Source organism: Notolabrus celidotus, chromosome 21 (genome assembly GCF_009762535.1).
Source record: "Notolabrus celidotus isolate fNotCel1 chromosome 21, fNotCel1.pri, whole genome shotgun sequence".
NCBI lineage: Eukaryota > Metazoa > Chordata > Actinopteri > Labriformes > Labridae > Notolabrus > Notolabrus celidotus.
Window position 1 is genome coordinate 12,988,945 of NC_048292.1, and position 16,908 is coordinate 13,005,852.

The 16,908-nt window shown below is 37.0% G+C and overlaps 2 protein-coding genes across 7 annotated transcripts in view; both read right to left on the minus strand.

Annotated features, from left to right (window-relative positions):
- Nucleotides 1–1,158, minus strand: part of apaf1 (apoptotic peptidase activating factor 1) — a 64,248-nt gene extending 63,090 nt beyond the window's left edge. The window contains exons 1-2 of one of the 3 annotated variants that reach the window (XM_034673995.1): nt 1,000–1,158; nt 722–818 (exon numbers count right to left, since the gene is read on the minus strand). The gene's annotated coding sequence lies outside the window, so the exon portion shown is untranslated. The remainder of the gene's footprint in view (nt 1–721; nt 819–999) is intronic. The other 2 variants (XM_034673992.1, XM_034673994.1) reach the window with 2 other exon arrangements.
- Nucleotides 1,159–2,625: 1,467 nt separating this feature from the next.
- tcp11l2 (t-complex 11, testis-specific-like 2) lies at nt 2,626–15,209 on the minus strand. Of its 4 annotated transcripts, none has more exons than XM_034674074.1 (10): nt 15,156–15,209; nt 7,522–7,702; nt 7,183–7,315; nt 6,864–6,984; nt 6,433–6,656; nt 6,214–6,350; nt 4,896–5,071; nt 4,610–4,791; nt 4,309–4,481; nt 2,626–4,005 (listed from the first exon to the last, which is right to left on the minus strand). In XM_034674074.1, exons 1-10 carry the CDS (start codon nt 15,192–15,194, stop codon nt 3,743–3,745), a joined length of 1,629 nt encoding a protein of 542 aa, XP_034529965.1. In that variant the 5' UTR covers nt 15,195–15,209; the 3' UTR covers nt 2,626–3,742. The 4 variants fall into 4 exon arrangements, with proteins under 4 accessions (XP_034529965.1, XP_034529967.1, XP_034529966.1 ...); XM_034674076.1 differs by lacking the exon at nt 15,156–15,209 and adding an exon at nt 13,757–13,915; XM_034674075.1 differs by lacking the exon at nt 15,156–15,209 and adding an exon at nt 10,374–10,499.
- Nucleotides 15,210–16,908: the final 1,699 nt, after the last annotated feature.

The window sequence follows — 16,908 nt, forward strand, 5'->3', positions numbered from 1 at the left end:
TATTTAATGGAGCAAATGATGAATTATCACATATTGAATGTTACAGTCTGGAAAATGTTATAGATAAAAGTATTTTTAATTTTTTACTCTTGCTACTATGTGCCAGAAATACAAAAGTGAAACGAGGATCATACTTTTCTTTAACCCTCCTGTTATGTTTTAAAAGTCTATTTTAGGCAATATATACCTTCCAAACCAGCTAAATACAGCATAAAAATCTGGGCAGCATGTGACAGAAGAGGAGTCGTGTTAATTTATCAATATCACTTCATAAAAATAAAATAAAATAAAAATGTAAAATAAAACAAACAAAAATCTATTTCATGTAAAACTGTTGTATTTATATTTAGGACTTTAAAATATACATTAAAAAAAGTTTTAACATTAATTTGAATGAAAAACAAGTGAGATCCTCATTGAACCATGATCTCTGAGAATTAAAGAACAACAATGGACAAATATAGATTTAAATGGTTAGTAATGGAGTTAGACATTAGTTTAAAAAAAATGTGTATAGGGATTTTTAGGGGTTCTGACACTTTTGGATAATTGAATATGACCCGGGTTAAATTGACCCAGGAACATTATTGCTCTTCCAGAGAAACGAACGTAACAGGAGGGTTAAAATTAACACAACATATGCAATAAAACAATATTCAAAGCAGTCTATAAAACCGAATGTGCTTAAGTAAAATAGTAAATATCTAGACAGCTTACTGACCTGGTTAATTCCACAGGAGTGGATGAAGTTTGACACAGCAGCTAGGATCAACACAATGTTGTGTGTGTACTTCTTGACAGCTCTGTAGAGTCTGACACTGAATGTGAAAGTGAATCAAATACTACAAGTCAAAGTCTAAATTTAACTCTGCTGACATATATTACCGAGACCGCTCATCTTATCAGTAACTAACACTTTTGTCATTTCAATACTTGTCTCGACAAGTTCTCAGCTGCTGGGAAATGAAACAAAGAAAACAATCACCAGCAGATACTTACGAATATCTTCTTCTCTTTAGCAAAGAGGATTTATGTCGAATAGTCTCAGGTAGGGAGGTGAAGTCGTGTTTTAAAGAGTCCAATGTGTAAAAGGTAAATGGATTTCTGTGTTAACATTTCTCCACACGCCCAATTTTGAAATGGAGCTTCCTGCTTTACAACATAAACAAGCACCCCGGTGAGAAGCAGCCAATAGGAGGGGGAGATTTTAACCACGTGACTGGTGAAGTCATGCTTCCAACGAATGTGTAGCTAGGCAAACTGGTGCTGCGTTCACGGAGCAATCAGCTGCCTGGGAATAACCGCATTCATTCATTTATTAATTTAATATATTTTTTTAGTGGGTCTAAATAAACAGATATATTTTTAATATAAATTCCATCTAATTGTGAGTGTTTGATTTACAAATAAAGTGGCACTATGATACATTGATACTGCAGGAAAAAAAGCTGAAGATAAGTTGTTGTTTTTTCATTTAATAATCTTTTGATAAGGTAAAAATAATATTTCGAGAGCCCTGACATTTTTCATAAATTATTGTTATAACATTAATTCCTTTCATTCGCTGAAATTACATGGACTAGTGATTTTTTAAAAAGCCTGAATTTACGTTTTGAAGTCTTGATAGCAATATTTCCAGACTGTTTGTAAAGGCAGCATTACTCCCTAGTGACAGCAAGAGATAAAGGATGTTGTTTGTTCCAGTACACAGTAAAGTACAGTGTCATAATAACACTGATAATGCTATTATACGCAGCCGTAAATAGATTACCTCACTGTATTTACTGTAAACAGACAAGCATGTTTTTGGACATGTGAAAAAGTTCTGATTAAAATCATAGAATATTTTAGTCTGTGCATTACATTTTATACTATACTGTGCATAGAGAAAGAGATGATGAGAAAAATATTAACCATTTACCATTAGTCCATTTTTACCAGTAAACTAAAAAAAAAATGTTTAAGAGAACTTACCTCATCTACAACAGTATAATCAAAGATATGGTGTATATTGCACCTAAATGACTTTTTTTTTTTTGTATTTTGAATGCGCAATATATTCTCTGCAAATGCAAAAGAATCCCTCTAATATTAAACAACTTAATTTAATTTAAAATATCTATATCTACCCGACATTTCAAGATCTGATTTACAAGATCACTTGTATTCCATATTACCATTAGGTTCTAAACAATTGTAACCATCTCACTTCTGAATTGCACTGTGATATGTATTCATGCTGTGTATGCTTTAATAACCTGGTGCAATTTTATCTGTGCAATACATTACCTTACTATCTATTCATAAGATAGAAGCGTACATAGTGTGTATGTATCTGTAATATTTGCAATATTTAATTAAGTTCAATTAAGTTTTTTACCTTTATCATTACTATTATTGCTATTATTCCTATTATCCCTATCATTATTATTATTATTATTATTATTATTATTACATTAACCATGTAAGTACAATTGTATTCCCCTGTCCCATGTTGAAAGCTGCTGGAACAAAAGAATTTCCCCCAATGGGGAATCAATAAAGTATATCTTCTCTTATCTTAGGTTCAGTTGTGTGTTTTTATTATGTATTATACTGTTGATAAGTACACCCTCATACACCATGTAACATGTTAAATTCTCTTTTTAATCTTTTTTTTATAATAATTGCAGTACAGAAAAGAAGAACAATAGCTTCCCACATTTTCATGTAAACTTCTATACAAGTACACAATTGCTTTCCCCTCCCACATCAATCAGTCTGCTGGAAATGTGTCAATACAACTTTTAGGTTCAGCACCTCATGTCCCCACAGGTTCTAACAGCCAACACAGCGATACTGTAACAATTACAGTACCCTTAAAATTTTAACAAACATAATAACTCAATCAAAATAAAAAGTAATCCACTGGCAGCAAGTAAGTACAAGTATAGGACGTACATCATGTGACAAATACTCAAACAAATCAAGTAAAAACAAAAAACACCTACACAAAGCTACTCATGCAACGGTCATTTCCTCCTTTGTAAGGTCAAACATCTTGACTTCTTTTGCTGGAGAGTAACATCAGTGGATTAAACAGAACACAAAGTTTAGTTCTCTGGCTGGTTACAAAAGTTAAAGGGCTTCACAAACAAAGGGCTTCTACCATGGGACAAAAAAGGCTATCTCATGGTTTGCATAAATGTTCTTAAAGGTGGTCATAGTTAACTGTAGTTTTGCCTTAAAGCTACTTTAGATAAATAACATATTGAATGTAAAGATCTGTTATGCTACTCTGCTACTTCTCTAAATATTTCTTCTTCTTCCTCTTTGCTCGATAAAGCTTCTTGTAGGTTTCAGACACACTAGAGTTTGCCCTTTCTCTTTCCACAATAACATAAATGTTACTGCTGACTCATCAAATAGTTAGGGATCACTATTAGGTCCAGCAATGTATCGTTGGTAACACTGGTTTTCTGGTTTGTAGCTGTAAATGTGTAAATATTCAACATATTAAAAAGCATCTACAACAAAGTATGCAGACATTAAATGTCAACCCTGTGATGCCTTTACTGCAGCGCCTTCACTGCTTAATGTAGTGATAAAAACTACAAAAGTAATACGTTAAAAGTGACCCCAACTGTTGGGGCACGCTGGCTTAGCAAAGCAGTAGTACTGACTAGCTGTTGTAGTACCTACGACCTTTAGCTAAGGCTACAAGCAAAGAGACTCCTCAGGCTGCATGAGCCAAAGTTTGTTTTTATTTGGAGGTGACCGGGTCTTGAGGGGGGTCCTGAGGAGGGTTTGCTGCTGGTGGGCTGTCGCTGAACAACAGCTTCCTGATGATATCGGCGTAGAAAGGTCCGTAGACCATTTTATTGTAGTCAACCAAGGAGTTGAATTTCGCTCCGATCAACACGAGTTCGGGTTTGATGGCAGTCAGGCCGGCTGGTACCTGTTCAAGTTTGAGCTCGGGTTTAGGTGCGAAAATGAGTGCCATGAAGTACTGCAGCACACGGTCCTCTGCAAAGACAAATAAATAACAGGTTATAAACACCAAAGAAAACTCAGATGCAGTTGTTGAAAGTAATCTGGATTACATATACTAGATTAAATACAATTGAAAAAAAGGGATGTTCAAGAGAAAATTAAAAAAATATATCTCAAATTGTATCAGATCACATAACCCGTAAATCATTCTGTGTGTGTAGTACAATTAAGATACCTTTAATTAAAAACTGAAGGGTGCACTCAGAGTCCTGCTATTGACATTTATCTCCTCCAGTTCAATGTAATGGAAACATTTTCATTGTCCACTTTACTCACCAACAAGAGTGCGGATTGGGTTGTCTTTCTGAGTGATGCTGCAGATCTGGCCTTTCAGTGCGTCTTGCAGAGCTGGGGTTAGTGCAGGATAGCCCCTCTCTGTTAAAGACTTGTTGAGCTCACAGCAGATTTGAGCACTGACGCCCTCTAGTGCCTCCTCAAGCTTAAAGCTCCTACAGACAGACAAAGAGAGAACTGCTGTTGTAAGCACTGATTTCAGGCAAAGAAGAAGGTGAACCTCTGATGGAGACTTTTTTGAACACAAGCTATAATTAAGGATGAAAAGAGAGTATGAACTGACGTGCTGTGCATCCCTTCCAGCAGCACACTCGTCATCTTCTTCAGACGGTCGGACAGGGAGGACAGGCCCTGGATAGGTCCTCCGACAGTGCTGTAGACGATAAGCAGCACCTCGTTCACAGCTTGAACTCGCTGCAGCTGCCACTGAATCTCTCGCAGACGTGTCTCGTCAGTCATCAACGTCTGAACAAAAAACATGTGGATGAAAATCTCACAAAGAATGACTCAACATTTTACAACCACGTTATCAAATCTCTCTGTTGTGTATATAAACTCAAAACACTAACCTCAGGTAGAGGCTTCATGCCGTCGTCCCATGTGAGGAGGCTGAGGAAGGCAGTGTTGATGACCTGAAAGGGCCCGGGCACAACTCGCTGGCCTTTGCTTTGTTTTGTGGGGACGGCAGCCAACTGCAGTTCCTCCAGTGCAGACTTAATCCAGGAGGTGGTGTGCTCCAATGCACCTAAACAAGGTTAGATTTAAAAAAACAGAATGGACCAAAGAACACAACACTGACCAAATATATGACCTAAAATGAGAGTACGTCACTGTTATCTTGAGGCAACAAAGCTTGTTTTGTAGTGCTGATAAACCACGAGTAATCGCTTTTATGTTTGTTTTCTGCTTTTGTGCTCCTGGGGAACAAAATGTGTGATCATCTGAATTTACATTGAGTTTTTAAAAAAAAACCTAACTTAAATAAATATGTGGTTGCTTGTCCTCTTGAGGCTTCTGTACATTTTTGTTCTAGGGGCAAGCGTAAACATTTTATGACTTAAACTACGTGGTAGCAGGTTTGCAAAACACATGAACATATGGAATCTGACCCCTCTATGATCATTCACAGTCTCCTGATAGAGGAAGAAAATATGTAGGCACACTGGGCCAAGTTTCCAAACCATCTATATTTTTATTGTTACATTAGTTTTAGGTTACAAGTCTGTGCACATTTTCCCTGCTTCATTGGTTCTGTAAATATTTGTACATTTACTTATTTAGTTGTGCATACACACTGTAAGATATCCTTAATTTTACTTCTTACAGGTTCGAACCTTTTTGACAACACTTTTTTTGACATTTTATGACCCTCCACCCATACAAAACTGGACAGTAAATTATATAGAAATATAAAATAAATAGAAAAGGAAAAGAAAGAAAAAGATAATAATAATAATAATTTAAAAATAAAATAGAAAAGAAGGTTATATAAAGATAATCAAAACTCTTCTTTAATTTTAATTACTAATAACTTTTTAATAATTGCTATTTTTATATGTTCTTGTTTGCTTTATACTGTTTTGCACTGTCTACTTTGCTGCTGTAACACTTAAATTTCCCCGTTGTGGGACGAATAAAGGATACCTTATCTTATTTAGTAGTTTGTTCTGTCTTGTAATTCTGTAATTACCCAACATCTCACTGGCTGCAAAACAAGTACTCATGGGTACAAATAAAATAACCTGAACCTGAAACCCTGAGAGATCTATGACATTACATCTGCACTTGTACTTCCCTCTCTGAGCATGACTTCAGAGTAAATCAGGCATCAGGAGAATGAAGTAACTGAAAGGTTTAAGAGGACATTGTGTTCTCTTTTTCACTCACTGGGTGTTTTGTCCACGATGCTCTGAAAAGTTGCCCTCTCGTATTCGACACCATTCCTGTGCAACACAGTCCTCAGATTATTGATTGTAAGGTTGACCATGTCCGCCTTCATCAGGTCCAGAACACGGAAGATCTCCCTAATGTGTGAGAAAGAAGCGACACTGTTAATGCTGCATACATAAGGGAGTCTGATGAAGATGGAGGAGGCCGTGTGCCTACCTGAACAGCGTCACAATGTTATCTGTGCTTTCACGGAGCTTCCTGATTTCCTCATCCCTCACTGGGGCACAAAACTTCCCCATGGTGGCGATGATGAAAGAAGCAAGTCCTTGGATGTCTACAGCGTCGTTGTCAGCCTGCTGACGAATCAGGTCCATGTCCAGCACCTCTGTGATCTGGGTCCTCATCCGGTTGTTTCCAGGAATAAGGAATGACAGTAAGATCTGTCAGAGGAGGAAAATGAATTTAGTGAATTGATAGTGATATTATGACTGTTTAGAGGTGTTGCTTAAATTGTATGAGCATACAATATGAGTCACAAAAGAGAAGGAGTTAGAAAAATTGTTTTATTGGTCATAGAAAAGTGAGCAAAGGTCTAAGATCATCTGCAGATCTCATGAAGGTGTAAGCATCAGATTGTTTTGACTAACCCCTCTGATCTCCTCCAATAATTTGATGGCTTGCCCGTACTCTGGTGGGTCGTCGTTCAGCTCTGACTCAAGGATGTCCCAGAAGGCCTTGTGGACATTATCTCTCACTAACTTCCATAAACTAAAAAAAAAATGCACAATTTAGTTCTGGTCAGGAGAAAAAAAATCATAAAATTGGTTTTGGATTCATTCTTTGGGCAATCTTGGCCGAGATGGTGCACAATGTTCTGAATAAGATGCATCATTTAATGAGTCAGAAGGTGTTAAGCAAATAAAACACTTTTTCATTTAACAGGGAGGAATGTTTTTCATGCTGTACCTGTCCTGAGGTAGGCTGTTCAGCTCCAGGCGGAAGTTAGGGTTCACAGTGATCTCATGGGCGAGGCTGAGATTGGACAGGTCTTTGGCAGACTCCATGACCTCATCCAGGGTCAAGGTTTTGGGCGGGCTTGCTGTGGGGACAAAGAAACAAACTTTGAAAAAGGAATTACACGGTGAGAGGGATGAAGACAGGTGAAAAAACACAGGCTTTGTGAGTGGAATCAGAAACAAACTGACATTATAAACATAATCTGGTTGAGTCTGAGACATACAAAGTGAATTTCTCTAGAAAGATAAAAAAGTGAAAAGTCTGGGGTTATCCGGCGAGCACACTCACAGGAGGGGGAGCACTGTTTGCTGGAGCAGTCACTGGTAAAGCTTTCGCGGGAACAGTCCAGGTCGCTGGCTGAAGTTGTGCTGTCACAGCGCTCGGATGAAGACTCCACATCGCTGCCCTGATCGTCACCACTGGATGTGGAGGAAGGCCCCTCATCTTTCAGAGGCATCTTGGGACACAGCTGCACAGAAGAGGTTGATTATTATTATTACACTAAATCCTTTTTCATATTCCCAGTCAAAGGAGTGAAATTTACACCCCTTCATTATGAATGTATCACAGGGGGACTGAGCGGTTCCACCACTGTGCCGGCACCAGTGAGGCATTACAGAGGGCGTGATGGGATCACTGTGAGCCGGTGGAGCAGGAAGGGCTGAACAGTGTTCTGTGTGTGTGTGTGTGTGTGTGTGTGTGTGTGTGTGTGTGTGTGTGTGTGTGTGTGTGTGTGTGTGTGTGTGTGTGTGTGTGTGTGTGTGTGTGTGTGTGTGTGTGTGTGTGTGTGTGTGTGTGTTTGTTTGTTTGTTTGTTTGTTTGAAGCTCCCATTGTGTTTAGCTCTCATGCTTCTGGCAGCACCAGAGCAGAATGTGAAGTGACACACTTAGGCACCAATATTACACCACTGAGGGATCAATACACAAGTACAAAGGTGTGATGAGCTCTGTTGCAGACTCACAATAAGATAAAGGTTTTAGATTGTTTGCTGCAAGTTCTGCTTCTTGATTAACTCAAACTTTGTCTAACTCAATCATTCAAGAAGGTTTTTTTTTTCTGCTGCAACAGAAACCTGGAAAGATATTTTTATCATTGCTTCCTTGTTCTGAAGCTGTTGCTAAGAGAGATTTAGTTATTTATCTCTTAAATAAACAGAAAACACTGACTTTTGAAATCTGCAATATAACTCCAATCAGAAAAAATCCAAACCCAAAGGATAAATTATTCTTAATAACAAGTGTCTTCTGCGTTCTTTGAGTATCTCATCCCTTTTTACTGTATCATAAACCTTCATTTCTGTAACACAACTATAAAAAACAAGTAGAATCTATGTGTTTTTTAACAGAATTTTCCCACGACGCTCCAGGTAATTTACCTTGACTTGCAGATGTACCATTCTACTGCAGCAAATCCTCAGTTAAAAACAAATGTATCCCTCCGCTGATGAAAATAGTCCCCTTGAAATGTTGTATTTACTGCAGTTTTGGAAAGATCTGCTAAAACTACAATGCCTAGCTGTTTAAGGGGGATAATCCAGAAGCGTGTCCAGAACCCCCCTTGAAATCTAATTTTACCACCCCCAAATCCTCAACCCTGATTGGCTGTTTGCTTGATCAGAGAGGAGACTAATTGTCATGGAATGGTTAAGTTGTGCGCCCATAAAGCGAGCGGCCCAGGTTTGATTCAAACCTGTGGCTCCTTTCCTGCATGTGATTTCCTAACTCAATCCAAGGATCCTACGCTATCCACTATCCACTCCTCTATAACTAAAGGTGTAAAAGCCCCAAAAAATACAACTTTAAAAGAAGGGAAACTAATGTTACAGTGAAGCATTTGAAGTGTGTTTTAACCATAGACTGTATAAAATCTGGACGTAGTATCCGTGACGTCACCCATCTGTTTCTGAAGAGCTGTTTTGAGACCAACCGGCTGCGGCAGCCATATTGCTTCTGTCGAGCCAGTGTGACGTAAAGAGGCGGGCTTTGAGCCTCCTAGCCAACAGCTACAGTGTTCCTGCAGGCAGCTGTGCCTCTCATTGGAAGACTGGTAATCTCAATATCTTCGAAATTGCCGAATTAGAAAAAAATTCACCCCCCTCACAGTGAGAGGACATCGAGAAATTAGCTATTCAGACTACACTCATCTTTTGTACCAGGCTGTAAACATGTTTATTAATGCTGCAAAGATCGTCTTTTCCCCATTCATGTGTATGTGACTTCCGGTACTTCCGGAGCCAGCCTCAAGCGGATCCTCGATGAACTGCAGCTTTTAACACTTCCGCATTGACTCATATTTTTAGACCGGAGGTTGCCGCTTGGTTTTAACAGGGTACAAGTTGCTTTCTCTGCATTAAAATGTGGCACATTTTATTTTGTTGGTACTTGAAATTGTAGAAAAATACTTCAGACATGTTTGAAAGGATGTAGAGGTATCAACTCCTGCATTCTGTTTACCTGAAAACACATTAATTTGCATTAAGTTTGTCTACACATATACTTCATGCATGAGTCAGAACTCCATTTGGGCCACCCCAGTTTAAAGAAGGCTGGACATGCCCCTGGGAAAACCTACACTATGTTTTATTCAGCTATAAAAAAAAAGCAGGGATGCACGATATTGGATTTTTTGCCGATATCCTATATGCCGATATTTTACAACTCATTTAGTCGATTACCGATACCAACATTTTTTTCCGCCCACCTAATTGCAGAGATCATCAATTCTTTTGTGTATTGGAATTAGCATACAGTATTATGGTGATACTCTTATCACATTTGTTATGTAATAATTTCTTGTGCAAAATAAGAAAAATACTTAATACTTAAAACTGCATATTTATCTATGACAATTGCTTTCAAACAAAATTCATACAAAAAGATACATCCTACTTACAACTTGGATGAAGCTCTCCCTGAGACAATCATAACAACACCCACAACCAGGGCAAATCTGGCCAATTTCACATTTAATATTGTGCATCCCTAAAAAAAAAGAGTAACAAAGTCAGAAAGTATTTACAAGAAGTCAAAAGCTTTATATATCTTCTCTTTGAATGCACCAAGACTAACACAGCTATGCACAGTCATGTCAGGCTTCACTAAACAGAAAACAAATAACGCAAGCTTCCCATTAATTTTACCTGAGCTGGCATTGGAGGAACCTGTCTCACAGTAGTTACTGTTGCCACAGAGGCAGCTAACACAAACACCAGACACACTCAATAAAAACATCCACGGGGCCAGTCTCCATGGAAATCAGGATAACGCCTTGTTGTATGTTTCTAAATATCAACACCACAACCTTATTAAACTCTCTGATGGTGCATGAAGTAATTCACAGGAAAAACACTCCATGATTCAGTGTTTGCTCTCTGCCAAAGGGGTTAACAAAGTCGGGAGAACAACAGAACCCATTTCCATATCTAGTATAAACAAAAGCTTGTTTCTCTTGAGGATAAAACAGACGCTATGCTGCCTGATCAGCTGTGTCTCCAGGGCAACAATGAACAACAGAGGTGCTTCTCAACCGTCAAACGATCCTGTTACACCTTTGTTTGTTTGTTTCACACACAAATATAAACACATTACCCTAAACCAAGGAGGAAAGAAAACAAGAAGTAAGGGTCACTGACATGGCGTGCATATTTTTGTGTCTTTTACTTTTGAAATAATTAGTTATTTTTAAGACATACATCAATTGATTCTACTTAAATACAATGTCAGTACATTCAAATATTGAGATTTATTTTATTTTTAAGTATCTCAAACCCTGAAAGTGTCAGGTGGCCGACTGTCCGAGCAAGTGAAGTGACTTGAAACCCTATAAAAGATGTATTTTAAGAATAATAAATTCAAATTAAAACACCATGGCATGATATTACATATAAGAGCTTTGAAATAGACATAATTTCATAAATATCAATAGTTTATAATAATATAAGGTTATTTAAAAACTTTTGTCTGGCAATTTGCATGTTCTCAAATGTCCAGGTGGCACCACCGTACTCATGGACCTTTTATTTTGAAAGTAAGTCGTTTTAAAGCAGTAAATAAATGTTAAATTGAACAAATGGTTGCTGATCATAATGATATTAACATTTGTGCTGAATGCAATGCAATATGTGCATTGTTATCATTACTTTTCTGTCTTTAAATGTATAATCAGAGGTTAAAGATGCTGAATACCTGGCCAATAGAATGCAATAATCCTAATATATTATTGTTTGTGGTTTTGTTACAGCCTCCACACCTCTTATTCCTATTGAAAAACACTATGCATCTATAAATTGTATGTTTTAACTTGTACTGTCATTTTTGTGTAACTGTTTTTTATGACATGTGCTGCTGACTTCTTGGCCAGGTCACCCTTGTGCAAGAGATCCTGATCTCAATGGTTTTTATCTTGTTAAATAAAGGTTTAATAACATTTTTTTTTTTTAATTAAAATAAATATTGTAAATAAAAACTATACTCACAAAATAAAAATGTGTACAACGCTGTAACCACTCTAAGGGATACTTACTAAAAGTTCCAGTTAGAATAAATGATAGGAAAGTACATATATTTTGACAAATATCTGGTTGACATTTTTTGGGTGTTCAAGTTCAGAAAAGGGTAAAAAAAATACTATTTAAACACTTAAAGACGCTGTTTAATATGCAAGCCTTGATAAAACACAGACACAAAAATATTCATTGTGACTATTCTGGAAATACTTTAAAAGAAAAAACTTTTTTTTTGAGGCTTACTTGTCAATGACCCGTAAGCTTTGCCAGCTCTTTGCTAAATAAAGTCACAAGAATGGATAGATTACTGTCGCCTTTCACTGAGTGGCCACCCTCCTTTCTAATATTACATCAGACATACAGTGCTGGCAGGGTGACCCCTTGGGTGTTCCTGTCCTGGCTCCGAGTTATCTGCAGCCAAAAATGAATGCACACTCCCTCGCTGCTCTTTTGGTTTAAAGATAGCTCAAGGGGTGAGGATGGGCGTGAGTGAGGGGTGGGGGTGCGTGACTTCCATGCACCCCCTTGCTGTTTCTACACCCCATCCCATTCATTACATCATCTGCTAGACTTGACAGCTAGGTCACGGGCAACCCATTAGGCCAATTTTCTGAGATTATCTCAGGGATGGGGGCAGTGGTACAGTCCAGAAAACTGATTACGGATTAGATAGGCTGTCATCTGCTGCCTCATCAAGAGAAATCCTCTTAGAACAAGTTTGATGTAAGAGGGAATAAAATGCTGTTTGCTGTAGTGACAGACTCATGATACAATTAATGTGACCTTACATGTGAGAGTGAATCAAATCAATATATTCATTTAAAATGACTGCACTACAATGAGATGTGCTGATTACAGTGTACCAGCCTGATTATCCTCATGTGTTTTGGATTAGGCAAATATAGGGAAATGACGTGTCTTTGTTTGTGTGCAAGTGCTCCGATGAAGGATACAAACTGTTACAGACAAAGACAGCCTTCTAGGATCCAGATTTCACTGCAGTATAATGTAAACAAAGCAGTGGATGGAAGGAGGCAGGGCAAACTACATGAGGACTGCCTTTATTGGCTGCAGTTCCTTGTCTCTCACCCCTACATGGAAAATGTTTGGTTACAGTGCCATGCCACATGCATAAAAAAATATCCACACACGCGTGAGAAGGGGGTACACGTGATCTAAGCAGCAGCAGCAGACCAAAACAAGATACTGGATGGTTGTGATCTTCAGGGCTTTTTTTGATTGATTAGGTTTATTTTGGTTTGCATCAACAACCAACACTTCTCTCCACAGCATAGCAGGAATGTCATAAATTACATATAAATATAAAAAAAAAAAAAAAAAACAATCAGTGAGGGATTCATCAAGAAAACATATAGTCATACACACACACATATCGACATGTACATGCATACGTACACATAAACAAGTACATCCATGCATACATATAAACATGTATACACATCCACATATATTTAGCCAAGGTGTAGGCTGAAGTCAAGGCTTTAAGATCACCATGCATAGTTAGAATAATACATTTTACTGATGTCAACCTTAACAAAAGGTGCAGTTACATCAGATGCATTACGATGGTGTTGCAATAGACATGTGTTGTCGATAACTTGTCACTCCTGTTTACAGTGTGGCAGCATTCACACGCAAGTCTTTGTTACTGCATGTCACAACAACAGAGTAGCAATCGACTAAAAATCAGGAAATTGGTTGTAAAAGATGACTTTTGTTGCAGAAAGCTGCCAAAACCCTCCTTTATAACATTTACAGAGCGGAAGTGTTTACACGACAGCATTTTTCCTTGAACAAACACTCACTTAACAACCGGATGTAAATACAGATGTCGTTTTTTTAACCTTAGCAAGCTGCTGATCGAGAATGTTCGACGACTGCAACAAAGTTTCCACATCACAACAAAGACACACATTGAACGTTGCTACATTAAAACCAGCTGGTTAATTTACAAATTCAGGAAGATAAAGCGACAAAATGACACATTTGACGCTTACCTCATTCACGTCTCTGGAAAATGAGAGCCTGACAGCAAAAATAGCTCAGCTGTGAAAGAGGATTCGTCTGAGTACAGCTCGTCTCTCTGTTTAAAGGTCCTTCGTTACCCCAGCTGAGCTGGAAGCGAGGACAAAAACAGGCGAAACCATTTCTCACATAGAGGGGTGTTTCACCAACAAAGCAGAGGCGAACACACTTCTAAGGTTATCATACATGAGTGTTTGATAGGAACATGTTTACATGGGATATGAGTATACTTATGATTAAGTCAAATGTTCAGTACGGTAGAGTCAAAGTGGAACGCCATTCTACACTGCACAGTCTTAATTGTACAGCCTTCATATTTGGTACGCCCCGCTCTGTTTCACGTGGGACGTCTTTGTTTACGGATGTGACCTCAGTTTCTCCACTGAATCCTCTGTAGAAAAACATAGCAGAAGAACTGAGCTGCAGATATATGTGTAATACATATCCAGTTAAGATATTCAAAGTTAAAAAAAAAAAAAAAAAAAAAAAAAGCTTGCTATAGTCGTCTGCTTGTACGGAAGAGGATTAGGGCCACTGAGAAAATAATAAAAATAATAATAAGGTCATATTTTTTTAATTATTATTATTCTGTGAAAAAAAGTCAGAATTCTGATTTTAAATTCAGATTTCTGATTAAAAAAAAGTCAGAATAATAATAAGTACAGACAATTTGACCTTAATTTTTTATTTTTTTTTCAGTTGCCCTAATCCTCTTGTGCATGCATGCATTGTTAATCATCGACCATTCGCTTTTAGACTATATATTTATTACAGATATATTTAAGTTACATTTTCAGTATGTATGTTTGTAAATATTTATCCATGTATTTATTTAGATCCCCATTAGCTTCTGCCAAGTTGGCAACTACTCTTCTCTACTACTCATGCAAATGAGTGATTTCAATCAACAGATTACAAGATAAAAAATCCAAGGCAAAGTACAAAGACAACAATGTAAACAAAGACACAATAAACAATATCTAAAAACAAGAAGACCACAATAAGTCTTATAAATGATTTTTCTCTCATGTGCCAGCAATATGTCTATCCAATCAATAAAATACAATGTATGACAAATATTATTATCATTATTATTATTATTATTATTATTATTATTATTATTATTATTATTATTATTATTATTATAAGTAGTAGTAGTAGTAGTAGTAGTGGTGGTAGTAATATCACTATAAATAATAATAACAACAACAATAATAATACTATATATATTTCTATTTATAATTATATATGTATATGTATATTACTATTATTATTATTATAGCTAACTTGGGCTTATCTCATAGTCTACATTTTGATCCAAATAAAATAGTCTCTACAATACTTTGACTCCTAACATATTTAGAGTCTTACTTTAACAAAGTGTAGAGCACAAAGAGGTTGGAGTTCCATGATTCTTCATAGGTTGTGCCTGCGGTTTGTTTGTTGTGTTTGCCAGCCTCTCTTTCACCCCCCAACCGCATTCTCAGTCTTCTTCTTCTTCCTCTAATGAAATTCCAACAAGCTGTACACTGTGAAGTGAAATGCTGCCCTCTGGTGGCCTGGCTTTGTTTTTCAGCAAATGGGTCATATATCATGAACTTGATTATACTTTAGCAAATGATGACATACAGAATATTAAATGGCATGACAAATTACCCTCTTTTACAATAAAAAAAATGCAGGCTTTAAAGTTTATTTAACCTCTATTGAAAATATAAACCATAGAAAGAAGAAATTGGCAAAAACATAACTTAGGTTATTTAAATTCTATCCATCCAATTGGCAGGCCTCTCTGGTTTCCTTTTTTCCTTTTGTCCTTTATGTATTCCATTCTCTAGTTGTTTTTTGTTCCCTATTATATAATGTTATTTGTTGTTCAGGTTTATTCAATACAATTTAGTACAATTATTTCTATTTTGTATAATTTTGTGCATAATTAATTTTAGAAAGTGCTAAACATGTCTGTACATGAACTTTATGTTCACAGTTATGTACTGTATATGAATTTCGGTCAAACACACTTGCTTTCTTCTCAGTATTCATCACATACTAATGGCAGAGGATGCTGTGGTAGGGGAGCATAAGTATTAACTCTTTCACATTTATATGCATTCACATATGTCCGTTCTTTTAACCAGCTCTCAAAAATCTTGATCTTTACAAATACATCAATACAAGGCTTTTTAGACGACATCCTGGCTTGTGCTGGCAAGAAACGCATGGGTCATACAAATCCTATTAATGAGGGCTCAGTTCAATCGTGCATCGCAGCTAGTCACAAGAAAAGGCTAGTGTGCACAGCACCAGCCTCCTGAAACAATCTGAACTGAATAGAATTAACTTCTTTTAATATTCTCAGCATGGCTTTTTATATTGTTACAAATCATACTTTATGCTTTAGAAGGGGTATATTAAAAGAGCTTGCTGCATAAAGTTACTGTTGTATCAGTCTGATGGACTATTATTTCACCTGGGCAGATTTGCACAGACATTAATGACTATTTTCATTTGTGACAACGGAAGGCTTACAGCTGCCAATTTTTGGTTAATGTTTACATAACTTTTGGATGATTATACAATTTGTTTCACACATTCATGTAATCATAACGTTGGAAATCCTCGATTCATTTTAATTAGTCTAATATCTGCTTCAAAATGACATAGTAGGCTATCTGCAGAGCTAACGATAGCCTTTAATGTAACTCTGAGTTTAGTATTACCAAGTAATAGCATAGTCACATGCTTTATATTCACTTATATGAAGGTGAACATTTTACCCACCAAACTTCACCATGGCTGTTTTCAAAGCCTCCTACTATACAGCAGTAAGTACTAATTTGGCGAAAATTCAGTATGTAGTATGCAGTATGTCAACAAGAGCAAAATCTGCCGTATGCCAAAACTCCCCAGATGTCGTACTGATTCGGGAAAATTTCTCAGTATGCTTTGAAGCAGTCTCCCTTGTGTACTGTTTCCCATCATGCACAGCGCTAACATTCCTCTTCTTCCTTTTTCCGTATATGACGGGGGGCACTAAGTTTTTAGGTGCTGTGAAAATGATTAAATTCCATATAAACCATTTAGTCACTTTTTAAATCATAAGTGATGCTTAAGAAGCAGTTTC

Coding starts and splice junctions, on each gene's coding strand:
- tcp11l2 (XM_034674074.1), bottom strand. CDS start 15,194: ATGGAACTCCAACCTCTTTGTGCTCTACACTTTGTTAAA. Junction 7,316..7,521: donor CAAACAGTGCTCCCCCTCCT/GTGAGTGTGCTC, acceptor TTGTCCCCACAG/CAAGCCCGCCCAAAACCTTG. Junction 5,072..6,213: donor CATCGTGGACAAAACACCCA/GTGAGTGAAAAA, acceptor AACCTTGTTTAG/GTGCATTGGAGCACACCACC.